At 42.2% G+C, this 27,392-nt stretch overlaps 1 protein-coding gene and 1 long non-coding RNA gene across 5 annotated transcripts in view; one reads left to right on the top strand and one right to left on the bottom strand.

Moving 5' to 3' along the window:
* Positions 1-27,392, bottom strand: part of ARB2A (ARB2 cotranscriptional regulator A) — a 198,105-nt gene that overhangs the window by 51,316 nt on the left and 119,397 nt on the right. For all 4 annotated transcript variants that reach the window (XM_085877287.1, XM_085877285.1, XM_085877284.1 and 1 more), the window contains exons 7-11: positions 21,802-21,918; positions 20,789-20,908; positions 16,398-16,511; positions 16,069-16,153; positions 76-624 (exon numbers count right to left, since the gene is read on the bottom strand). In XM_085877287.1, the coding sequence (XP_085733413.1) occupies positions 89-624; positions 16,069-16,153; positions 16,398-16,511; positions 20,789-20,908; positions 21,802-21,918 (972 nt within the window). In that variant the 3' untranslated portion in view covers positions 76-88. The remainder of the gene's footprint in view (positions 1-75; positions 625-16,068; positions 16,154-16,397; positions 16,512-20,788; positions 20,909-21,801; positions 21,919-27,392) is intronic.
* The window catches only part of LOC147027730 (uncharacterized), a 105,175-nt gene continuing 86,897 nt past the window's right edge, over positions 9,115-27,392 (top strand). Inside the window, exon 1 of the long non-coding RNA XR_015057228.1 lies at positions 9,115-9,336. This is a non-coding gene — a long non-coding RNA (uncharacterized LOC147027730). The remainder of the gene's footprint in view (positions 9,337-27,392) is intronic.

Below are 27,392 nucleotides of genomic sequence, written 5' to 3'. Positions count from 1 at the left end.
TGAACCTTAAATCCATATTAAACCAAATACTTAGGTTTATGAAGAAAGTTGGAAGTCGCAGGTTATATCTCTCACCTGCTGTGGAAATTCACAGCTCCTTGTCGTGTTTCGTCAATATGTTACGATTCATATCTGCATCAACGTTATCGTCTTCAGCTGGACTGGAATCCTGATTTGCAACCTGCATGTCAGCATTGTCTCCATCTCTTTCAAACTCCGAACAGCCGTTTGATGGTTTTGGCATAGAGTTGGCATCCATCAAAGCAACCGTCTCTTTTTCATCGTGACGATCAGCATTTTCAAGGTCTTTGTTTGTTTCAACAATCGTGCCATTTTCCACATCACCAGATGACCCATCGTTCTCTTTATCTTCTGTGCTAACTCCATTATTTCCTGCGTTTTCTTTAATCAGTTTCCCTTCTTTCTTCTGATCATTTGATTCGTTTTGTGGTTCGTCAGAAATTTTGTTGGAGGCACATGTCGGGCTCGATTCCTTGTCTACGCCTGATTCCTTGCTGTCTTCATCGTGTGAACCTGTGTGCTCGATAGACTTGTCCATTTTTTTGAAAAATTCAAAGATAGAGGTAATGGCAGAAGCAGATGTCCTCTCATGCTCATTGGTGCCTGACGTGAAACGAAGACAAGGTGGAGGGAACAAAGGTTGAGACATTATGAACATTACCATAACAATAGTTATAATAAATGCATTTGTACCAAGATATAATTTTCAGATGAACAAGACCAGAATGCCACACGAAGGATAAAGTTGGTTAATATAAAACATGTGGCCTGCAAAAACCAAATGCATTGCAGGCTGGGATCAGGGATTGGGAGATATGGTGGAGAGGGAGAGTAAAGTGGAGTGGTCCATCTTATAACATTATAATAGAATACAAGTGAAGCAGGTGATGTGTGTGTATATATATATATATATATATATATATATATATATATATATATATATATATATATATATATATATATATATATATATATATATATATCACTTGATTTACTTGTACAAGTATTCTATAGGAATGTTATAAGATGGACCGCCCTATTGCGCAGTATAGTGACAAGTCCTTTGATTTCATATTACAAAAGTTAACTTTGGGGAATGACGTAAAAACTGTTGTCCAATGAAACTGGTTCAATTGCTGCCTGAGCTTAAACATTAAGGAAGGGTAATGTAGAGACACCATAGTGAATTAGAAATCTACCAGAGTCGGTCGTCTAATGGTTTAGAACATCTGTTCTGATACTGAGAGGTCAGTGGTCTGACTACGACCCTGGGCAAGTCATATGAAAGACTAAAAATCGTATGTGCTGCTTCCTTGCTTGGTACTCAGTATTTAGATTTCAGAGGATATTGCATGGACAAACAACCATAAGTTGGCAGCCGTGGAGGAGAAGGAAATTTATCTTTAATTGCTCCACTGAGAGCAGAGAGAAAATACGTCATCAAGATGGCTTCACCGGTATGCAGATTGCCCCAGGAAGTTAGTCACTTCCCTCAAGCTCAGTGGCTGTGTTTGTCTGCAGCTAAGTGTTGTCTTGTGCATATGTCTGCTTGGATGTGTGATTTGTGTTGCAAATTCATGACCCTGTAAAAATTAAAAATCACACTCCTTATCCAATCAATTAAAATAAACATATGGTGGCAAGGCAAGTGTCAGGAAAACCTGTGTTAGAATCTTTGCATCAATGGAAATGAACAAATAAATTCGTGTAAATAATTTACGTCAAAGGATATTGTTCATCCCAAAGAGGTAATGAAAATTTTTTGATCTCTTGACGCCCGAGGGAAGATGAAAGTAGACTCATCACAGGATGGCACAAACACGCGCATCAAAGTAAAACTTTAATTTTGTATGACAAGAGAGTGGTTAATAGCGAACGTAGTGAGCTTCATACTCAACGCGTGCACACGAGAGAATAGGAAACAACAACAACAACAACAACAACACAATACCCTGGCAATTTGGAATCCGTGTCGTCGGCTATGACCCTTTTGCTTCCGGTTTTTGTCATGGGGAATGATGCATACCGGGAGATAAAGCCATCGTCGGAGACATGAAAGACCCAAATATCAGACATGGTGTATATTTCCTCCAATGATTATAATAAAGATATCTCCCGCATCATCAAAAAATAATTTTTAATCATGATTTACATTATTTGATCGCTGATCCCAAATCCAGGCCGAAGTTACCAGAAATTGCAGCATCGAATGTAAGAAGAATTCTACGTTTGCTTCTAGGCTTTGCCTATTCCATATTAATTTAATACAGTCCAGGGATATTTACCTGCGACATGTCGCAGGTCTACAAGAGCTCCATGTTGCTGTTGCCGTTTGATTTTTGAAATGTGCTCCCATTGGTGGGACAGCTGCTGGACCACACCCACATCTGTTGCTTGACTCCACCCACCATCGCACCCAGACAATATGACGTGGCCACCATCTTGGTTTTCTGGTGAGCCAATCACATTAGGGCTGCAAGCGTTTGCTGATTATACAATGTCCAGGTTCGTTGCTTTAGATTTCCGTTGACTTTGTTTGGGTCGAGTGTGACTCACGATGAGGGACCCTGAAAAATCTAATCGTTTGTCGAATACAAATTAATAGCAAGGTTCAATCAAGCCCATACACACCTCCCAAAAAATAGCGTTACGTAATTTTTGAACGGCTCTATATTGGGGTTAAACAATCCGTGACCGTCTGATGAATCAGCTCGTTTTGATATAACCGTGATGAATCAGCTCTTTTAAGAGTGCTCTAAATGAGAGTTTCACAATTGGCCTGTTACCGGATTTTTCAATCCGATTCACTCGCACTTAATGGCGAAGTCCCGTACCTCGAATGACCACGTACAGGTTTTATGAACAAAAGGGAGAGACAGAGAGACAGAGAGACAGAGAGACAGAGAGACAGAGAGACAGAGAGACAGAGAGACAGAGAGACAGAGAGACAGAGAGAGAGAGAGAGAGAGAGAGAGAGAGAGAGAGAGAGAGAGAGAGAGAGAGAGAGAGAGAGAGAGACAGACAAGAGCACGAGCACGAGCACGAGCACACACACACACCTGAGGTAACATATTATAAAGTATAAAGTAAATCATCCCCTGTTCGGAATCACCATTAATCTTATCCATCTAGCCTTATTCATTCACATGGGAACATGGGACAGAGAGTGCACACGGTTAATGAGACAGATTAGATAATATAAGCTGAGCTGTGGGTAATGATGTTGTGACCACAGTGTGGACATTCTTGGTTTCACGATGTTCTCATTAAACAGGTGAGGACTTGGACTTAAATTAGACATTTCTTGAAATAAATTGGGGCAATGATTCTTGAGTCTATCTTACACATTCACGAAGTTGAACCGTTGGTATAATCTGGCAATGTCTGGCCTAGACTAAAATGCTACACATCTGTCAACAATGAAATCCCTGTACATCTCAAATGGAGGGCTCATCCTACATATTATGTCCAAGTTAGAATTCCAAGAGCAAGCCCAATGCAAAAAATACAAACAATCCCTTCGGGGTAACAATGACGCAAGGTTATTCCTGGTGAAGCGGTACAAGATATAAATGGCTGATATATGGTTAAAGTTTCCATTCATGATCTGTTGCATCACAAATTAATTACTGAGGTCAGAATTTCAATCTTTCTTTGAAAATGAGAAATGACATTTGTAAATTTTCAATTTGAACAATGTTCAACATGACTGTCATGATTGTGTAGGGTTAGGACGATTAATGGAATGAGGCTCCACCAGCATTCACATGGGAACATGGTTACGTCCGATTCCGGAAGTGTACGATTCAACGTCCTCATCCTTTCAAATAATACGATTGTAATTTCAAAGTGAACACTTTAAATTTGGAACTTTTTCCTCCAAGAATGTGCAAAAGTGTTGTGATTCTGCATCATCAAGCTGTGTGTGTGTTACGAGTTGTGGTGAAAATCTGAGTTTGAGATGAGGAACACAAAAATTGATGTGAGGTGGAAAAGGAAGAGCAAGGTGGGATTTGGAGGGGGTGGTTCATGAACAAGCTGAACAATGATAATGCATCAGCATAAAAAATAACTGGATTAAGCTTTCCATGCCATTCAGGGCAGTACTCGGCTGTACTAGTGTCACAAATCCACAGATCAACTTGGTCCAGAGGAAACTTGACTCCACGGAAAGCCCACTCATTAACCTTCACCAACAAGACCAATCTTCTGCCATTGCGCCTTTGCGCAGCTGGGTATGGTGGCGCTGAAAGCCCGAGGCAGACAACGATCCTCAGTGGAATGGATTAGTGTTTCAGCATGATGGGTCAAGGTGCTCAGCTGTGCAAACAGAGTTGGAGCCGCAATCCAATCAGCAATGACTCCCCAGCCCAATACATGTCTATCTAACAGTAAAGCTCACTTGTATTACTGGTCAGTAATGCAGCCAAACACAACTGTGGAAAATCCACAGGCCAGATGCCGAAGAGATATTAAAAACCTCAATCCTTAAAATATATGTTAGTAAATAAATTTCTCTGGGTAAGATCTGGTAGGAAGCGTCACCTGGACTATGGTAGGACAACACCAAGAGGAAAGAACATGGGCAGACTCATCAAAATCCACGCAGTTGAGTATCTAAGGTGTAAGGAGAAGCTTGTACCCTTACACAAGTATTAGATGCAGGATAAGGACATGAGGAGACAAGTGAACTTTACATGCCAACATTTGGGATGGCATTAGGAGACAATTGAAAAATCTAAACAGAATATGGGATTTGAAGAGCTAAACATTCAGATGGAAAATGACAGTCAAACCAGAACCAACAGGCCAACTCAAAATTTGTGGTTAGTTTGAAACTAATAAGAGGAGAAAATGCTCAAGTGGATTTTCCTTTACATTTTTTGTTACAATATAACTTTTATAACTCTGTTGGAATTTCACGAAAGCATTAATTATTTTGACATACTCGGCAAAACTGTGCACTCTCAAACTTAAGCTCCTGTCCTGAATATCCACTGCCCCCTGGTGCTCAGGATCTTAAAAGACAATTCCTTCGATCCAACACAATGAGACTTGATGTTGGGAGAGACTCTGTGGTCTTCCTGCTGTGTTTTGCTTTTATTCCAAGAGCAATGAATGGTGTATGCTGTCTGATAAGTGAACCGCAAGATTCCTGCAGATATACAAGGCACAAGCAGTGGGAAAGGCAAGTGACAGATTTTGCCCAAGGGATTGGAGAGGAGGTTTCTAAAGGGCATTCATGTATTATGCATTGGTGAGGTTGGAACGTTTCTTCGCCATATCTCTCTTTCTACTGTGTTCCCCTCAGCTGGTTGGGCAGAATGAAAAATCATCATCCGGAATGGCCTTGCAACCAATACTTCTCTGTCAGCCATGTCAACTGAGAGTGGAATTGCAGCTTGACTCGAGATAGATCCTGATAGCTTGCGTCACAATCATGATGATACACCAGGACGTTTCATAGAAAATGCAACCCCATTAAAGTAACGTGAAATTTTTATTTTCTAATACAATTTTTTTTTTTTGTATTACAGGTTTTTGTATGAAGCATTGTTTGGAGGTAAAACTCCAAACATCAGTCAGACTGTTAACTTTGAAGATGGCGTGGACAATTGAACAAAGGATCTTTATTGAGGTGTCTTACTTTGCCACAAAGTCATTTTGAAACACTCAAACAAGATTTAGAAAGAAGTTCAAGACCAGATTAGCCCCAGATAAGTCTGCTATTTTTCGAATGATAATGAGGTTCAAGTCCCACTGCACAGTACAAAATCTTAATTGCTCAAAGTCTGGTCACCCGAGGACTACAAGATCATGAGAAAACATCAAAGCGATCCATGAAGCAGTTTTGAGGAGCCACAGGAATTCGATCTCAAGAACTGAACTTATCTTCAAGTACTGTTGGACCCCAACATTCGCAGCCCCGCCATTCGCGGACCTCGCATATTTGCAGGTCATAAAGTGTGACCTGCTTCTACATTGGCTTCACATATTTGCATATTTTTTTTTAACACTTCAGGACTGGTTTCCTATACCCACCGCCACTGATATTTTAATTCAGCCTGAGAATTCTTCCACAGAAACCTGCTCTCTCTTATGCACAAATTCATCCCATCTCATCTTCAAATAAAAGCGCACTCGGTAGTGAGCATACCTCCACCACACAATGACTGATCTACGAGAACATATCCAGCCCAATACATTTTTTTTAAATATCATGCTATATATCGTTTTTGGCCTCATCTTCCAATGGTGAATAATGACGTTAAATATTAAATAATTTTCGAATCTAGATCTGGATTCGGATCTTCACCAAAATCGAATAAATTCGTCCTTGTCACACACCCAACGTGTCCACCAAGTTTCATCCGAATCCATTCACAACTTTTCGAGATATTGTGCTATATATTAGCCCTATCAATGGTGAAGAATCACTTGAAAAATTCCAGTAGTCGGATATGGGTTTGGATCTTCACCAAAATCTAATCAGTTCGTCCTTGTTACACACCCAACCTGTCGACAAAATTTCATCTGGATCCGTCCACAGCTTTTTGAGATATCCTGCGCACAGACAAACAAACAAACAAACAAACAAACAAGAAGATGACGTCGTGCAGAGCACGATACATGAAAAATCCATCAAGCAAATTTGACCTCAAAAATAATTGGTGGTTGAATTCAGTGACCAAATATGCAAATCCTCTTCAAATTTCAAGTCAATGGGATGAAAATTGAGGATTTTAGAAATACCACCTTAGTTGTTGACCTTGGGACTATGTTGACCTTTTGACCTTAAAAACAACAGGCTTCTTCCTTATGACAAACTCTTGCATGTGGTTAAGTTTCATGAAGATCGGTTTAAAATTGTAACCTGTAGGTGACAAACAGACAAGCAAACAAATGGAATTGCTCGTTGAGCAAGGAATTGCCGGAATAACTTTGTCATATCTCCATGATCTCTGAAAAAACAGAAACCTGGAAATCAATTTGGCTCTTATAAGTCGATAGTGCTACTGTTTAATGAGTTATAGTACTTAGTTTGGTCATGATCGTAACTTGGAAGTCAATCGGACTTGAAATGGCGGTTTTATCGCAATTTGAAATCTTTGACCCGATCCCCCTGACATTTACCCCCGACCGCTAAGAAGGGTGTTGGTGTGACTCCCCAATGAGACATATGGTTGGATGCACTATTGGAAGATGCACATTTTGGATTTCGTTTGAAGTCGATACGACCATTTTAGCTGATGTTATTGTGAAAATAAGAATATCGGTGACCTTGACCTTTGACCTAGATTCACCAAAAACGACAAGTGTCTAAGTTGGACCATGGCCGACATCTGTACCCAGTTTGGTCATGATCACTGAAACGGTGTGGCTGCTACAGGGTAAACAAACACACAAACAAACAGACAGACACACACAATGACACACACAACCGACCAACATAATTGCTGAAATCTGAAGGATTCCGGCAATAAACAAACAGACAGACAGAGAGGGGTGAAAACATAAGCTCCTTCACCTTCGGTGGCGGAGGTAAATATCTTATCCCATCCTCCCGCTCTTGGTTACATGGAATGGCAGCCATGTTGGATTAAGGGGGACGGGGGGGGGGGGAAGTTGGACATCATTTTTTCCAAAACTGCTCAACGAAAATAATTGAAACTTGGCAGATGCCATCAACTCCCCATGGGGTATATAGGGTGATAATGATGATGTCATCAGAGAAGTGCTATTCTAGCTGTAATTGGCCGATTTGAAATCCTTAACTGAAAAGTCTGAAACTTCGTGTTTCTGATCTGTGACACGATGTGCATGAGAAATTGCATTACATTTATGACGTTCATAACCCATGTCAAGAAACTACGTGACGTAATAGGGTGCATGGATCATAGGGGTATAGTATGGGCCATAATAGTCACGTGTTTCGTTAACAATGGTATTTTTGTTTAGAATGAATGCACAATGTGAGACGATATGCTCTACAAGTGCCGTTCTCGTTTATTCTTGTATATTTCCTTCCCCATGACTATTATCGTAGATTTAGTAAATCTAAATATACGATATTTATTATCGTATATTTAGTAAATATCGTATATTTAGTAAACGTATATCCATTTTACGTATATCCATATTATATTTTAAGTAGTAAAATATTTTACGTAGTATTTTACGTAGTAAACATATTTTACGTAGTAAACGTATATCCATATTATCGTATATTTAGTAAACCTGGTCTCAGGGTAAATTATGGTTGTCGTGGTTCTGGGGTGACAAAGACAGACCGTTGAGAGCTAATTGGCGATGGTGAGTTAACACTATACACCTGAAGCCTGGTGTTGGCTTGACAGTTAAGGTGGCTGGTTTAAGATCTTGGTGTCTTTAGTTTGAGCCCCGGTCGTGCCATTGAAATAACACTTAGTGGGTTGACTCAGCCTGCCATCCTTCCGAGGTCGGCAAAATGAGTACCAGCTTACTGGTAACGGGCACTGCATCAGCGGCACAACTGTGCTTCCAGAGAATGATGCAACCAGCAGCCATAGGCTGCATACAAAACAACCGTACACCCGGATCTCATCGCACGACAGACTCACTCGGCCTCATTTACATATGACGTGCGGCGCCTCATCAGCGTGACACTCAGTGGATTCAGACTTCCAATTTGCATAGTATCGTGACTTTTGGACATGTGATCCAGCAAGGAAGACCCCAAAGCGATTGACCATTGCGACCATGTTGATACGACACGTCAGACTCATGCCAGGCAACCAGAGCGACCGACGACATTACATCGATATGGAGAAGAGAGAGGGATTCTGACCTGAGGTGCAAGAAATCGTACCTCAAAGTGAAGCTGTGGAGCGTGCGATTGACATGGAAATTGAAATTGCTACGAAGGATCAATGCGGATAGAAACAGGAGGGCGCACACTGGACTGATACCACTGTGGACCAAATATAAATGGGGATAGAAGGACCCCTAGAGGGCACGGTGGAGTAGCCTGATAGATATCCCCATAGAGGAGCCCCTCACCCGGTAACCCTGCAGATTCACCCCCCAGTTAGCCTGGTGCCCCCAAACGAACCAGCGTTAGCGAAGAGCAGGCCGACTTCGACACATGAGTTGGGGGGGGGGGCAGCCCTAATGTGATGGTCATGTCGACACAAATCATGGCAGAGCCAAGGGCTGGCCAAGCAGGCTGGCAGGAGATATGGAGGCTGGCTCGGCTGAGGCACGGGCTATTTGCGACAGGCAGGGAACTGAGGTGATGGCAAAGGAAGCACACCCCTCTGTGGAGAGGGTGAGCGGGTAAGTGAGGTGAGCAGGGTGAGTGTGGCACCGAAGTGTGTGGTGCATAGAATGGATGTGAATGTGAAAACCGTGAATGGGGAAGTCATCATTAGTGACGGACTGGTTAGTGACAGAACCAGGATGGCTTCCCCAGAGATGAGAAACTGCAGTTGCAGCTCGAGGTGAGTCGAGGGACAAGCAGGAGGTTCCGTACGATGGAGCAGACATGCGTAAGAGCCCCCAGTTAAAGATAGACAGAGTTGGGTTTGAATGCTCCCTCTGGGTTTCATGGGAAGACCGGAGGAGTAAAAAGAAACCACTGCCTGAAACGTTTCGTGGGCTCCGTAAGCCTAAGACAAAAAGAGGAGGTAAGCAGGCAAATTGGGGAAGGGACAGATTTCCTGTGAGTCCTTTAGAAAGGGAGGGGGCAGATGCAGGGTAGATTTGCACAATCCTCCCCAATAATATTTGAAAAAAAGAGTTGGGAAACTGGGTCTAATAGGAAGGGGATCCGTGCAGGCCCCATGGGGAGATCAGCCAGGCATGCACAGAAAGCCGTGCGGGTTGCGCAGCCCAAGTGGACTTGGAAACCATGGCTTTGGGGTTTCCGTGGGTCCAGTGTGGATCCCACGGAGGTCTTGCGATACGTGAAATGGGCGTGGCGGTCAAGACTGCAAGGTCTCCGTGGGGAACCCATGGGGCACAGTGGGGTAAGAGAGTAAGAGAATGGAGCAGACAGACTGACGGGAATGACAGATAGTGAAAGAGGGTATTAGAAGACATTGTAAATAAAATATGTTTTAAATTATGAGAAGAGAATTGGGAATTATAAAGCTCAATTTGCAGATGGTTGGAATTTGGACTGAGATTGGCCGATGATAGTATCTCGGCTTTCATCCTTCTTCCTCTTCCCATCCCAACAGAATTTGGAATGAGTGGTGAGGTGAATGAGGTGCATGGCCAATTTGGTTTATAACTTGCATTGAGCAAATGGTGTGAAAAGGGTGCGGATGAAGAAGATGAAGCACACCCATCTGTGGCGAGAATCCCCACTTTTGTTAGCGTGAAGTGGATAGTGGGAATTCAGTTGGTTTGGAAAGGATGCCATTCCCGTGTGGGTGCTGGTAACAGAAAGTCTTTTTATTTGCAAAGGTGCAGAGTTTATTAGCAGGCTGGGAGTGTGGCTAAAGGGGTGTAGGTTTTGGAGAAGGACACCCTCGGGGCTGGGAGCGCGGACCCTGAGGGGCGTCCAGATCTCGGGGAGTGGACCCAAGGCGCTACATGCTCGGAAAGCACTTGAGGGGAAGCCAGAGAGGGCTCTCTAGAATTCGGAAATTGAGCAGGTAAGCTTGGAGGTGGCTCCAGCATCCCGGGGGTGCCGCATTCAAGTCAGGCGGGGGAGCCTGCAGCAGGAGCCACAATGCCCCGCCCCACCCCAATATTGTGTGATGGCGCAGAGAGAAAATTTATGGGCGAGGCCCAAACTAGATAGAGCGCCAACACAAATCAGTGGGTAAATTGGTTGTGTCGAACCACTGCAGAGGGGGGTTAATGGTTAAATGAGAAAATGTTTTGTGAAATGTTAGGTTACAGTGGGGGTGGTCCCCCTTTACACCATTTTGATGACTGTGGCCAATGGGATAAACAGAGTCAAGTAATTGGATTATGTGAGGCCCCAAGAGTCCCAAATTGTTAGTGTTGAGGTAGGCATGACCCCATCAGGCTACTCCGCCAGCAAGCCAGGTACATCCCCCATTTTCCCAACCATATGATGTTTAAATTACATTTGGATTTGGAATTGTTTAAGTATGTACCATTGTGAATGACTGTGTAGGATTAGCGGTGATTCATTAGAATAGTGATGAAGACTTTGTTGTTGAATTTTTGCATGCATGTTTTTAGACTGGGGTGGGGAGTTGTATTGTATGGTAAAATGGACAATGCCCAGCATTGCTCTCCCTTCTGAGAGCAGACTTGGGAGAGTCTGAAGGAGGACAGTGGGGGTAGTGTTGTGGAAATGACTCTGAGAGGGTTAAATATGTTAAATATAGCAAAGATATTTCCTTAATGAATGTTTCGCATAAGTGTGAGGTAATTAAATGTGATATTAGATATTCGTCACAATTATGTCTCGAATATAGATAGACACTGTCAACTAGGTTCTCGTGTGTGTCCAATACCACCATCCATTTTGACCCGATTTATTGTTTTGCACTTTGGAACCAGTCTTTCATGTTATTTTAAAGTGCTTGCTCGGCCTTGGCATGGCAGTTTTGGCAGAATTATAGCGTCTTTTCCCTATTCGTCCAGCATAGTCCGTATGTAGTTCGCTGGGAAGTTTTACCCCACCATTTTGCTCTTGTTAGCCGGTGCATACTCAGCAGCTCCGCTCGGCTGTACCTGATACGGCATGTTCAGTCGAGTATGCATCAAGGGAACGAGACCCCCCTTTATGCTGCCAATCCACCGGAAAGGGTAACACACAAAGTACTGTGAACCCTGCCAGGATTGGCGGTACCAATCGGTGCTTGTGGTTGATTCGTAGCCCACCGGTGCACGGAGTCATCCATGCTCAGTGGCCTCTGGACCGGGTGTTCGAGAAGAACTTGAGCGCTTCCCCTCGTGGTGAAACTAGAACACCGGACGTGTAACAATATCTTTGCTTCAAGGCTTATTTTAAGGATGTTTATCAAACCTGGGACAGCTTGTAATTGAAGCTTGTTTGTTGCGATATTTCTTAGTATCTCTCAAATTTTCTGCAAAGGATATTTTCAATTTCTTCTCTTACCTCAATGTTACATCGTGTATCCTCTGGCAGCCCCCTGTCATTCCTAAGAGGTTACCACAGAGTCATTTGAATATTATCCACTATGATCAGCCACCATTCAGTACAGTGCTGACCTGTACCAAATGGTTCCTGGTGTAAAGCTCACTAGAGCGGGGAGGGGAAGAGGAGGGGGTGGACGAACCTTGTCTTTTTGCCTAGCTAAAGTAAGTTTGTCTCATGAAACATGCTGTATTAGTCCTGCAGCGTAGTCTGATATTTCAGATCAATTGTTCAAATTTGCATAAAAGCACCAAAATTGGTACACATGTAGAATAATGTATTCTGAACAATTCTAGATATGGAGCCACCCGAGATCGTGCCTTGGTCAGCTTCGGCGACCATTTTCCAAAATGGCCGCGATTCTACTTTAGCGAAATTGGCTATATGCTCTTATTTTCTTATTGTATTGGTGGTAGATATAAGGAAAGTGTAAAATTCAGTAAATTGACCATGAAAAGGCGTATTCAAATATTATGAGCCAGTATTTTTGGTAAAAAAGGCATTATTTGATTTGTAAATTGCTGCTCTCCTGAAACTTTTCGCTGAAAAGTACCCATTATTGCCTGGAGAACAAGAGTCAAATGACATTCATCACATTCAATGGGTTTGGAATCAACAAAAATTGCATTATAGATTACATACTTTACTCTATTTTGAAAAGGGAACTGATAATCGTGATAATGACAAACTCAGAAAATGTAGTCAAATTATTGCACACTTCACTTTGAAGCGGCTACGGTTTACTGTCTATGACCATTCTACCAGGACACATGGTACACGCATACATCAGTCTAGTACAATACGAGTTTCTGAGCTCAAGTGTACTGGCTCTGGATCAAGAAGTCAACACTTTTACAAGCAATGCGACTTTGCATTTGCACATTCTAAGCTCGGCCGATATCTCAGTCTGTGTCTACTGTGCCTGTCTACTGGCATTCTCCTTCACAAGCACACAGTCCAGTGCATTGCAGATTAGCCTTCTTGCATTTGCAGCGGTTTCTAGAGCCTTTTTTGCAGCCGCACGACACCAGCTCGAAGCAGCTTTTTGAAGCCTCAGGGAGTGTGGTCCAGAGCGGTTCGTAGAACTCATCCTCTGTTTGCCGCCAGCCCCAGCTTGTTGGTGATGGAAGCACGGGTTGAGGGACCAAGACCTGCCCCCACACATAGCCACCCTGGAAGACTGATCTCTTCACATGCTGTTCCAAAGCATCGTAGGTAGGTGGGATGCGCTGGACAGAGTTCCTCTTGGCGAAGAGTTTCTTTCTGGCCTCGTTGACGTCCGTATATGGACTGGTGCGGTCATAGAGGAGCACCACAAACCTTTCAATGCAGTGCATTGTGTCATCCTGGATGTTGACTGGCGTGGTGGTCAGGGTCACAAGAGAATCTGTCAGTTCTGGAAACAAGTTCCATGAAGCCCAGGCAGATTTCTTCCCATGCCCCACGAATGCTGATACCGTGTCACATCCGGTCATGGCGTGGAAGACATGGCGTGGAAGACAGGGAGGGCAAGTGCCTTCTGTGGACCGAGGGAGGCAGCTATTTCATGGGCAGGGATGTAGCGGTAGTTCTTGCCCGTCCCAAAGACAATCCAGAGTTCATCCACGCATGGTAGTGCCTGGGCTACCATCACCGCCAAGACGACGACGTCGGTGTCTACGGTTCGAACTTGAATCCGACGGTGGTCATGTTTTGCAGCATGGGCCACATGTAGCCAATATTACCAATTACAACACCACTTCCACCACTACCACCACCACAACAACATACTTTTGAACCTGTCACTGATGCTGTGTGCGAAAATGGATTTTCCCATAAAAATGACCATTTTTCGCCAATACAATGGTTGGAAATATAATAAATCAACACAAATGACATTTGTATTGTTTTCCTTTGTATATGCACATCACATGGAGTATTTATCACCTCTGAGAAACCTACAAAGAGAATAACAATGACATATCCCATGTTATTAAAGTAGAATGGTGGCCATTTTGGAAAATGGCTGCCAAAGCTGACCAAGGCAAAATCTCGAGTGTCTCCATATCCAGAATTGTTCAGAATACATTCGTCAACATATGTACCAATTTTGGTGCTTTTATGAAAAGTCGAACAATTGGTTTGCTTTGCTGCAGTACTATATCGCCTGGCAATCACTTGCTCTTATCCACAATGATTAGTCACCATTCGGTGTAGGTCGGTGCAATAAATGGTGCAAATGAAAAGAAATCCAATAACGAACGACACCATTTAGTACGTGTGATAGCGAGAGCAATCAAGCTACCCAATAATGCAATGCCCTCTCTCCCCGTACATTGGAAACTGTTCATAATATTAATCAAAAGAAGAGCAGCATAAAATAAAACAAAATCTGCATTGTATAGCCATGCAATCATGATATAATCTGCTCTAAGCCGTCGACTTTTGTAAAGATAATTTGCAGAGTGAAAAAACAACAAGAAAAACAAATAAAACGAGAATGTCATCGGTCGAGTGCATACCTCTGCCAGGCTGAACAGCTTACATTTTGTATAACACTGATATGCCGGATCTGGACCTGAACCAAAATCTAATCAACTTGTTCTTGTCACCTACCAAACCCATCCACCATGTTTTGTCATAACCTGTCCACAACGTTTTGAAATATCATGCTGTAAGTTATATCGTTTTTGGCCCCATCACTCAATGGTGAAGAATTACATATTTGATTCGAACATCCAAAGATCCAGATCCAGTTCTTCACCAAAATCGAATCAATTCATCCTTGTCACACACCCAACATGTCCACCAAGTTTAACCAGAATCTGTCTACAACTTTTTGAGATATCCTTCTCACAGAAAGACAAAGAAAGAGAGACAGGGGTGAAAACATAACCTCCGTCCACCGAAAAAGACCTTGGTCATACAGCCACTTGTTTAGCATGATTGGAAGTAAGCTATAAAAGGACATCATTTCACTTTAGGATATTATCACTGTACTGGTAATAAAAGACACCACAAAGTGCACCACACAATGTCAACTGTAATTTTGGAGTGGTGCAAGTAAGACGAGGGAATTAGCCTCGCCCATTGCCTAAATGGACAGAAAACGCCATTGTAATCAGCTTGTGTGTCAGGGAGGGTGTGAGTCCGCACATCGATCTACTTTACTATAGATCGTTCATTCTCAGATCGACTGTAATAGTCGCAGATATACTCCAAAGAGGACTTGCATTGTTAAATGCCCAGTCTTGTTAATTCTGTGATAGGCTTTTAAATGCAGCCACCTGTATTACGACACCTTTTGTTTGGAAGAATTTGAACCAAAGAATACAAATTTTGCTGCACAAAACAAAACAAACTCATCGGCACTCAGTTTCAAGGAACACAGGTAGTGATAGCTACACCAAATAATATAATCAAAGGAAGAGATTGCTTGGGAAATGTTATGAAGTGGGAATGGAAGGCAGGTAGTTGAAGTTAAAGTGCAGAACATTCACTCAAACCAACTTATATTTTGGGGAGGGAGAGGGGGAGTCCGAACAGCCAAAGGAAGGAATTATAAAGAAAAATAATGGAATGCTAGAAGGAGGGCGATTATAAAGATGCAAAGTCTTTTTTAAGCACTGGCCGTAAATGTGATTTGACGCGGAAAGCCTTAATTTCCACCAAATCCTTTCACGACTGATTGGTTGCGCCTGCTATGAAGTGCAGAACGATCGCACAGTTTCAAGGGGGATTTGCATAAAAAGATCAAAAGTAAAGCACTTAAAATGCAGAGCTGAGTAATGAAGAGCTCTCCACCTGTTTCTTATTATTATTCAGCTTTTTATTTATTTATTTTGGCTTTTCTGAAAAACATAATATGATGTCACAATGGTGCAATATCGAAACCAGTTTGGTGTATCCCTTTGCCGAGCTTGAGCTCATAGTTTCAAACTTACCAGCTGAGTAGCAGAGGCAGTCATCACGCAGACAATTGAGTTCCGAACCAAGAGGTTTGTGACTGCTCATCCAATTGACACATTGCTGTAGAGATGGAAGATGTCCGGGTGAAGGGGTTGGGGAATGTGGATGGCATGATGAATATCACAATATGCATTAGGTGACTTGTTACAACTAAAATAATTATAATTGAACAAACATCAGTGCACCTTAGCACAGCCAGAAGTAAAAGTCCTAGGAGTTGTGGCACAAAATAAATAATCTTTTCAAGCATATTTGAAAAAGCAAAATGCATTTAAAGATAAAATCTCTATTATCCGGGCCACACCTTTTTCACCCAATCACGGATGTGTGTGGGAAGAGCAGAAGGCAGCATATGAACAGAATCGGTGAAGGCCACAGCTGCAACCTTACGAGAAACACTGGAAAAATTGTTCTTAACCTGCAACAAGATGCTATGATTGAGACATAATTTGTTTTCATTAAAGGTTTATTCACAAATATTAGCATCAGGGTTTATTTAACAAATATTTTCCACAAATAATCCTTATCCAACCATGCAGCTAGATTAATGGTCTGGCCCGAGAATCCCGGTGGAGTCAAGGCCAACTAAAACTGCAACGCCACCAGGGTCTCTGCAGAGTGGAGCACACCAATCATTATTGGGCAGGATTGTGACAAGGAAGCACACTTACCTTTGGAGCTATCTGGTCTTGGAGCTATCTGGTCTGGATCTGATTCTCGACACAATTCTGAACTTCCATAAGCACAGCGGGTGCTCAACAGGCACGGCATTGTATTACGAAGTGCGTCAGCTCTCAGATGGATGTGAACCTGTGTGTTGCATCTGCTAGCATTAATTGGTGGACGTTAAAGATCCGACAGCGTCTTTCAAGAAGAGTAGGCGAGTTATCGAAGGGACTGAGCAATTTCCTATCTCATGACAACTTCAGTCGAACATCAGGCCTGGCTAGCCAATTCATGAAAGACTTCAGCCAAATTTCCCCCTCGGCTGATCCGACAAGAATGTGGGAATAATTGGGACCGTTAAAGTAGTTGTAGTACATTGGGGTCACTAAAGATAGTCTTGGGTCAGTACCCAGGCCAAGTATAGATTGTAGATAGTTCAATGGTTTAGCATGTGGTATGCAATATCAGCAATCACAATCAGCAATATCTGTCAGCACTTTTTTTGTAGTATGTTCACCAAATTTTAAATGTACAGTATATTTCAATTAAATTTTGATTCGTGTATTTTAAGATGTCACATTTCTGTTATTTAAGCCCCACGCATATTATATTTGCATTAACTGCATAAAATGCTTGCGATCTTGTAATGAGCATTCACCTCGCAATATTAATGACGAATAGTGGTCAAAACTTTTGCCATCTCATCCATATATCATATTTCGTGCCCTTAGGGTTTAGGTTTGAGACACTAACCCTACCCTTGAGGCTTGGACCATTTGACCAATCACGCCTCAGCTTTATCCACTCTACATTAACTTAATCTATCAATTTCATTATCTTCGTTATACGAATCACAATCTCCGCCATTAACTTAATCTAAATTAACATCCACATCCCATCATGTCGAGATTGCACATTGATCGCACATCAGCAATGGTCGTGCACCTTTCCTGCAACAAAACATTTCTGAGACGTTGCCAAAAGTAATTGTAGTTTTGACAAAGGAACTAGAATAAAAACATAACTGTGCACAAAGGAACCGATACATTCTTGCCCACCACCTACCATCACTAACCACCAATGGCATACTTTCGGCATTGATGTGTGACACAGTGATAGCGATCTCTGCATACAAGTCTGCCTTGAACTTTTAGTGAGGGGAGGCATGGGGTATGGGGATAGAATTGAGAGTTCACGGGTTAAACCCGCATTGTAGTGCATATTTCAATTAACGTTTAGGCGCCACTTGACTTGCAATGACAATTTATTAAAAGTGTGGTGGTCCCTCTTGCTAGGGGATGGGAGGGAGGAAGGTGTGTGTGTGTGTGTGCGCGCACACCCATTCCTGTGAAACTTGACATATTCAATATGTTTACTGCTATTTGGTACAGTTCCAAGATTAACAAAAATACATGTTTTTAAGTTTGAAAATATATGAACAATGTTGTTAAATTCTTTAATACACTGATCAAGGAACGTTTTTCTTTCATAGATTTATTGTTAAAACAGAATTCCCAACCCCCGATGTCTCATTGAAGGAGGGGAAGTCAGGGTGGAGGGGCGTTGAGGAAGGAGGGAGAGGGGTTCAAAAATCGATGACATATATTTACATATGTAATAAATACATCAACTCAAATTTGGAAAGCAGATATGGCATGAAAGTTCATCAATTGGATATACAAGTTAATGAATGGGTTGTGCATAATGACACAGGGATGATGGGACATGTGGCCTCCTCCTGGGCTTTATGTATCTTCTGCATTATTTGTTCTTATACAACATGCACACCGAACATTCACCAACACAAACCAAAACGAGAAGCAGCACACACGTTTGTAAAGGCGTTTTATATTCTTCTCCACCGCTTCGCGTAACTTCAAACTCCTCACTTACTCTGTCCTTCCTACACACAGTCCCACGTCCAAACTGCATCCCCAGGGAACATTTTCATCGACTGAACAATGGGATCGTTGAAAGCGGCCAAGAGTGCCCACATCCAAAAGCCTCCATATTCATTTGATCACGTGCGGAGAGTGTTATCTGACCTTTGATCTCACCCCTTCTATACTTCTCCTAAGCCTCCCTCATACCATCCATCACCCTAAACCTCCCCAAGTAAGGATTTCAACATGTTTACAGCAATCATGGTGGACTACTCTTTAATCATTGCAAACAAAAGGTACCCGAGTACCTGGTTGGCATGTACCGTGATGCATTTTAACAACAATCACCAGTTTGAACACTCTCTGAAACAACACATTATCTATTACACAGTAAACTGAACTCTGAAAGTAAATTTGAAATGTCTATCATCAAGACCTTGAGCAAGCTACCCACCCCTACTACCCATCTACCATAATGCACCCAACCCCAATCTTCAACAACGCATCACCCAATCCTCAAGAGGTCCACACAAGCAAAGCAAACTTAATGGTCCGTGCTACATAGCAGCAAACTCTTTGGGAAGGGCTGTTTTTCTGAGCCCTCGACGCGGGTCAGTTGCAGAAAAGAAAAGCACGTGAGGCTCCAAAAACCTCGTGAGGAGCCACCCGCCTGGGAAACCGTTTCCCCTGTGTGTGGTCCAGTGTGTCTATTGTATATCTCACTCAGTGCAGCAACATCGGTTCCAATATGGAGCCCACACGTTCTCTGCTGCTAACGTTGGCAGGCCATTCTGGCCATTGAACAAAACAACCTGGTACTTTTGGAATTGTGTAGATTTTGGCTTCAATGCCATGTGTTTGGTCTTGTATCACTGCAAGACCAACCAATAATCTTCATGTACTACAGGCATTAACAACAACAAAAAAGAAAAGTTATAGCTGGATTCACAAACACAGGCCACCTCCTACATTCATACCACAACTGTAGACTGTGCAACAAAACGCTTGCCCCAAAGGTAACCCCATTCCAACCCCAAATCCCAATCTCAGCTTGCGTGAAGCTGTTGGCATGAAGACCACACAGGCAGGCCATCCATGCCTCCGCTGTTATCGAGTCTGTGGTCTAATGTACCAAGAAATGCAAGGGAGCGCAAAAAATATGCACAACACGGCAACTTCAACAAAATAATCTTTCCTAAACAACAAGTATATTTAACATATACCATCATGATGAAATTTCAAACCGGATAACGTCTCGTTCAAAAATCCTGCGGAGACGTAGGATTATTTTGCGCATGTGCAGGTAGAGTCGGGATGTTACAAATGTATTCAGTGGAAAATACGATTAATTACGCAGCACAATAAGATGTCAATTATTTTAAAACAAATCCAGACGCACAGTATTATCATTTCCTCACCTACACAGATAAATGAAACAAGTGTGTTCATTGGGAAAAATAAGTTGGGAGTCGTCATTATGGAATACACACACGCTGGACCAGGATTCATTTGCAAATTCAGGCCGTAATTAGGGAGTAAAAACAAAGAGTGAGGTGTAGTTGCGTCGATGATGCAGGGCCAATGCTTATTAGAGAATAAATTTGGAATGTGGCCAGAATGCCGGCGATAGCTTCTCTACTCTGCGTTGAAGACACCATGGGACCTTTAACATCCACCAGCTAATGCTGGCACACTGATCCGCTGGTTTACCATTCATCCGAGGAACAGCAAACACTGAGGCACACCAGCCCGATAGTTTTATCGTCGGGTCCAGAAGTGAACCCAAACAAGACTAGACAACTCAAAGGAATGCGCTCGCTATCTCTGCACCATCTTGTCAAATGACTTGAGAGTAATGGCATTGCGAGAGGACGGGGGCAAAGATTCTGCCAGTTTTTGCACAACTACTAGGTAGATCGTCCCAGAACTGTTGCTGACATTGGCGAGTAAAAGAGCAAAATAAAGGAGAGCAACAACTTTAACCTCTTGAGCACATAAACTTCTCCATTTTGACTTTTACAAGAGACAACTTCGGTCGACGATGATGATGATGATGATGATGATGATGATGATGATGACACAAGAGACAATCAATTCAAGAGCAGGTTGAACTTTATGAAAAATACAAAACACATACAAAACTTACGAGTTGTAAAAAGGCATGTCCTCCATAGCTGTGCGCCACCACAAACACCTGGGATGCCTTTGAATCCTCTATAATGTGTTTCCACACGTACTGAACATGCTCATCTGGGTTTTTGTTACCCTGCGGAGAACAGAAACAAAAAGAGAGGTTTGCAATCAATACAAAACGATTCCTATGGCTAGGATAGGATGTGGAAATCCGGTCAATCATGCGACATGACGAAGTTGGCTGTGCTGAGTCAATTCATCTGGGGTTTCAGCGAAAGCCAACCTTCATCAAATATCGTGACGCTTTGACGAGTCGATGCCTCATTGTGTCATTATCACAAATAATTTATACCATAGCTTCATTTAGCCGAATAATCACGAAACCAAATCAAACAAACTAGCAAGGATTCGTAAGCTGCTTAAAATTAATTTCCAAAAATCGTCAACTTCACAAACTGATTTTTGATTGATTGATTTTTTTGTTTTTCATGCCAAAGAAGTATCAGATGACTCGATAATAAAATTATTGTCACAGTGAATATGAAGTGGTGAGGGCATCACAGCATCCTCTGCATTAGAAATTTCCATGGAAGCAAAATTAAATGTGCAAAGAGATGCAGTTTGATCGAGAAACATGATGCCAAAAGCAATGTGGTCAATGGGAAGGCATTCATTGCTGTGTCGAGAAAAGAGATTGAGTCTTCTTCATTGTTTTTGAGATGTATCGTTTCAGATCTCCATCAACTGTAACTACTGTAGCAATTTCGAGAAGCAGAATATTTTTGCTTGTGTTGCTCAAGGTGATTTACGAGGAAAATGAATATCCCTGAACACCAACATTGTCCAAAGCTGAGTGCAGACATCCCGCATCATCTTAATCATTGTGCTTTCAGCTTTCAGCACAGCAGGGCATCACTCAAATCAATACCTAATTATAGACAACGATGGAGACATGGCTGCCACTTGTACTGATCTGTGATAATGTTTGAAGCAAATACGTTTGTTGAACAATGTGTCTGACCTCACCTTTATTGGTATTTCCTTGTTACTGCTTCCTTTTCTGTTTCCCGATTTCTCATCATCATCTTCCTTTATCTCACCAAAGTTCAGGTTTGGGTTAAGCACCAAAATGCCATATGCCTCCTGGTATAAAAAAGTTATATCTCAGAAGTGTGTGTGTGTGTGTGTGTGTCTTGATACATACAACATACACACAATATCAAACTTGAAAAGATCTAACAGTAAATATTTAATGGCAGCCATGTTGGTGTAGTTGTTTTAGCAGTTGTGTATCATGCAAAAAATGCAGGAACAAATTATAACATACGTTCCTTTATCCACCATGTAATAATGTCATTGACCTTCATATGCAATAAGTTAATAGATGCAGAAAGGCAAATTAAGGAACTTTGACAGGCCGACAATGGAACAACAGAGATCAAACAGGTTTAAACATTTAGACAGGAAAATGGGCCTGCACTTTCTGTTGAGGCAAAAAATTTTGGATCTGGAGTTACCTTATTTGTCAGGTTAACATATTCAGCAAGAAGCTGAACTAGCAAAGAAAAAACAACAACAAATTGAGCTGAGACTGAGCATTGGATAATTTGACAATGGAGTATAGATTCAAAAAAACAAAGCACTACTTTTGTCAAAAGTCCTCACTGATTGGCTTCCATAAGATCACCTGGTAAACAATACAAATGGGAGAAATACGAGTTAACTTTTTAAACCCCTGGCAACGTCAAAGAAACATAAACTTCAGTGGATCATCGATTAATTTACTGTTTGTAAAACGTACTTTGCTGGCTCCAAAAGTCCTGCACATGATGTGTATCAAAGCCAGTCCAATGGATAAAAAAAAAAATAGTCAATTATATTTCCCTTTCCAAAGCAAATAATCATTCTGCAATATGTGCACGAGATGCTTTCAAAGCAGAGTACTGCACAGGGCACGATGGTTTCACATCTTTACTCAGACCATATGCAGTTCATTGAAGAGTTTAATTATTGACAAAAGTAAGAAATTCTGATGCAAACAGTGGATTGGACAAAACATAGACCTGAAGTGTACCAAATATGCAAATTAAATACAATGCACACACGCCCACACGTGCCTGGTGTTGGCTTTGTGGTAAGGGAGGCAGGCTTGGGATCTTAGGGTCCTAAGTTAAAGCCCCATCAGCTGCTGAATTAACTAACATCAAGTGGGGTTGACTCAGACTGGTATCTTTCCGGGGTCGGTGAAATGAGTACCAGGGCGTTGCATCAGTGGTGCCCCCATAGTTGGTAGCAGTGGCGATGGACCGTTGCTCATAGCCAGTTGAAAGCATAAAATCATGCCACCACAATGAGTGGAATTTAAAAAACAAACAAAACAAAACATATATTATACATATGTAAATATATATATATATATATATATATATATATATATATATATATATATATACATACACATACATGTACATAATTAATACATACAGTTTTAACAAACTGCTGTGCAAAGTCTCTTCAATATCACCAGGGTTGCCTCAAAATCCAAAACCACAAAAGTTACTACTTCATGGGGAAAATGGTGTGAGGTTCCTGTAGTATTAGAGGAAGGTGGGCGGCAGCCAATAACACATCCTAATTGAAATAAATGTGTAGTTTTAGAGGAAGGTGGGCGGCAGCCAAAATAAACATCCGAATTGAAATAAACGTGTAAAATAACTAAAAAAACGTGAAATAAATATTTTTTAAAAACAAGACTTTTGTCTTTAAATGTAACAAGGAGCTGATGCTCGCGGTTCCTCGCCTTTTGGGTGGTATGAGGAAGAGATATGTGTCATGAAAGTTAATGCTTGAACGTTTTTTGAAATATCACGTACACAAGCCAAGTTATCGAGATGTTTGCCATGGCAACATAATTCAGCCAATCAATGCCGTGATCTAATCAGGTAGAGATAATCCATCCATGTAGATAGATAATGTAATGAGGAATAAATATCTGCAATATGAAAGCTAAACGTTCAACGGTTTTTGAATATCACGTACACAAAAGTACATGGATGGATGATAGGTCGGTTGGCCACACGGAGCTCATTTTAATGTCCCCCGCTTCCGACGTTGTTGGAGAAGGGGGACAAAAAAAACATGACAGTCCTGCTTGAACAGGAAGGTACAGGATGGCATACTCTTCCAGAATAATCCCGTCTCGTCGGCATGAAAGATCTACTTGGGCATAAATCCCATTTCCTCAATCAGTTTCTTGAGCTGCGGCGGGTCATGCTCCGCAGCAACATTATCTGCCGACGCTGCTTCCCTGGCTAACTTGACGCTACGGAGGCCGAAAACTGAGAATGGTCAAAATTATGCCCCGCGATAAGAAGTTGCCCAGGGTTGATCGAAATCACGAAACTCGTGATATTTACAGGTTTACTGGAAGTGGATGCAATGAGCATCAACAATTAATTCAAAGCCTCTATTCGTGTTTTCGATTATTAAAACAACGTTGAATGTTACTAATTGGTTCACGAGCGCCAGCCAGAGTGACCACTATATTCGTTATGTTTGTGAGTCTGTTGGGTAGTCGATCAAGTCGGAAAAAAAAAGAGATTTTTTTTTCTACCCTTATTATCAGTATTTCCGTCGATATGTTTGTCTGTCTGTCTGTTGGCTGCTCTGAGAGCACCCATATTCTGGACATTTCCATCTGTCTGTCTGTCCGCAAAACTTTGGTCAAGCCTAGGGGCTAAACCACTCAACCGATTCCAATGAAATTTGGAAGGTAGGACCAATATTTCTGGGAATCGTGTGCTTTCGAATATGGGACCCCGGGCCCTAGCAACGGCATAGCAACGGCCCTTTAAAGTGGTCAAAAAATCGAAAAATCGAAGCTTCGAGTTCTGTGCGCAATCTTTCTAGCTCCCTTCATGCCAATTTGCAGCCCTAACAAAAAATATTCGTAGGAGGAGATAGGTTTTGGGCGAGTACATGTCGAACATTTCAGAAATGGTTAATTGCGAATATCTCTAAGAGAAAGAGTCTGATTTTGATGAAACTTGGGTGAAATGTGTACAATGTGGCGAGCATGTACACAAAAATGAATGCTTGCTATGCACACCTCCATTGCTTAGCAACAGCTAAAATACTTTATCGTACATCGTACACTTATTGTGGACTGTACAAAAAAAATCAATACCTCCGAAATTGGACCTCCGAGGGACCTGTTTTTTTTGTGCCCAAGGAGAATGTCTTACAGCATCATATAAAAAAATAAAATCTTTAGCGAATAGATAAATGGAATTACCAGGGCTGCCATTTGTTAGAGTCTCTTTGGAAACATGCCTGAAATTTCACAAGGCGGGTTTCTGGGCGCAAACTAAGAGGGCTGTGACAACCATAATTATTGTGCTAAATTGATTGATAGCATGCACATGAATATCGGTTAGTCGCGTCGGCCAGCTTTCCATCTAGAGCGCGCAGCCATGTCGCCTACCGGCTTGTCTGTATGTATGTCTGTTCGGTCCAGTGCTCCGTTAATACAATGGAGATTTCGATGAATCTTGGTTGGTAGGTTCATACCATGACCTAGTTGTCTGCAAATGAGAACCGTTGCTATGGACACCACCGTTGCCAAGCAACAGGACATTGAAATGTTTGAAAAATCATAAAAAAAAATTAATTTTTTCGAAAATCAAAAATCGGGCCACAAGCGACTGTGGGCAGTACATTCAGCCATATTGTCAAAAATTTCCAGCCGGATCCTATTAAAACTGTCGGAGAAGATAGACTTTGAATGAACCCTGGTCGAAAACAATAAAAAAAAGAAGTTCGTTATATCTCAAAGACTATGAGTCAGATATACATGAAACTAGTATGGTAGGTTCATGGTATGTCCTAGTTATGTGTGAGAAAGAACCTTTGCTATGGACCCCTCCGTTGCCGAGCAACGTTCGACTACCCATGTCTGCCGACCGGCTTGTCTGTCTGTGTGCCTGTCTGTCCAGAGCATAACTCTGTGGACTTTGATCCGATGTTGATGAAACTTGGTTATGTGTTCGATATCAATGCGTAGTTGTGTTTTCCTGGATGAGGGCGTGCTATGCCCATTGTGGGCGGAGCCACGCCCAAAAAATAGCAATTTTTAGGGGGTAGTCGGATTAAAAATCTATCTTCTCCTCGGGAATTGACTGAATGGAATAGGTTATTTGGTATTTGAATCGCAAAATTAATTATCTAAAACATGTCGCCCGATTTTTCATTTTCGTCCCAAGGTCAAGGTCACAAGGTAAAAAAAACTTAGAAAATTGCGAATTTTGACATAAAAATCATACGACCGCCCAAACTTTGAGAGCTAGGACAGCGTTTCTCAACCTTTGATGGCCCATGGCCCCCCTACGGAGTCGCTTAACATTCGTGGTCCCCTGCCCTTCAATAAAAGATGCAGATTTCGTTTTATGAAATTTATTTACTCAGTCTTAAAAGATAAATCAAAGTAAACATTTTTCAAAGCAATACAATCAACGAGACACTTGCTGTTGGGCTTGTCTGACGAGGCCTCTTATGTCTGGCTCAGTCTTGGACACAGCAAGGCGAATATCGTTCCCAACGTCAAGACGGTTTCTGGACTTCGTTTTAATGGTCGCAAGGTCAGAAAATCCAGATTCGAAAAGATATGTTGTGGCGAATTGAATGAGCATTATGGATGCCTTCTTGCTGAGTAGTGGATACGCATCCTGAACAGACAACCAGAAGGTGGAGTGGTCTTCTCTGTTACTGAAGACCAGCTTCATTGCTTTTGAAACCTTCAACTCTGCCAGCTCCTCTGCTTCGTCTTCAGTAGGTTCAATTTTGGCGTTAAACGGGTCTTTGTGCCACAGAACATCCAACGGTGCATCATCGAAATAGGATTTGAACTCAGCGGAGAGATTGTCGAGATGTCAAGTGATGCAATCTTTGATGCTGACGGAAACTCAATCCTCTGCGTCTGCAGGTGCTCGTCCAAGAAAGGAAACGAGGCAGTGGACCCGGCCTTGATTCGTGCCTGCCAGACTTCCATTCTAGCAGACAGTCCGGCGAGCTTGTCTTGAACGTCACTGACTGTCACATCACGGCCTTGCAAGGACTGGTTCATTTCGTTGAGTCGGCCGAATATATCGGCCAGGTCGGCGAGCATCATGACGAACTCTTCATTGTCGAAGTGGACATGGAGGTGATTTTCGTTGTCTCGCAGGAAGATTTCCACCTCAACCCGGAGTTCATACAGCCGAGAGAGGCATTTCCCCCTCGATAGCCAACGGACTTTGGTGTGGAACAGAAGTCCAACATGTTCCGCTCCCATTCCGTTGGCCAGGAGTTGGAAGAGCCGATGATTTTTGGCCTTCGCACGAATGAAGTTGATCACTTTGACCGCGACGTCCATGACTTCCAGCAAACGAGGCGGAAGAGTCTTTGACGCAAGAGCGTATCGGTGTAGCGAACAGTGGGAGAACATCACATGGGGCCATTCGTTCTTCACAAGCGTGACGAACCCCCCTCTGACACCGACCATCACTGGGGCACCATCAGTACAAATGTGCTTGAAATTTTGCCAACCGAGTCCATTTGCTTCAAAAAAAAAAAAAAAAAAA

This window comes from Eptatretus burgeri, chromosome 4, assembly GCF_056783735.1.
Source record: "Eptatretus burgeri isolate ZD-2024b chromosome 4, Ebu_testis_v1, whole genome shotgun sequence".
Lineage (NCBI taxonomy): Eukaryota > Metazoa > Chordata > Myxini > Myxiniformes > Myxinidae > Eptatretus > Eptatretus burgeri.
The sequence above is the reverse complement of the archived record's forward strand: the minus strand, read 5'-3'. Positions and strand labels throughout refer to the sequence as shown.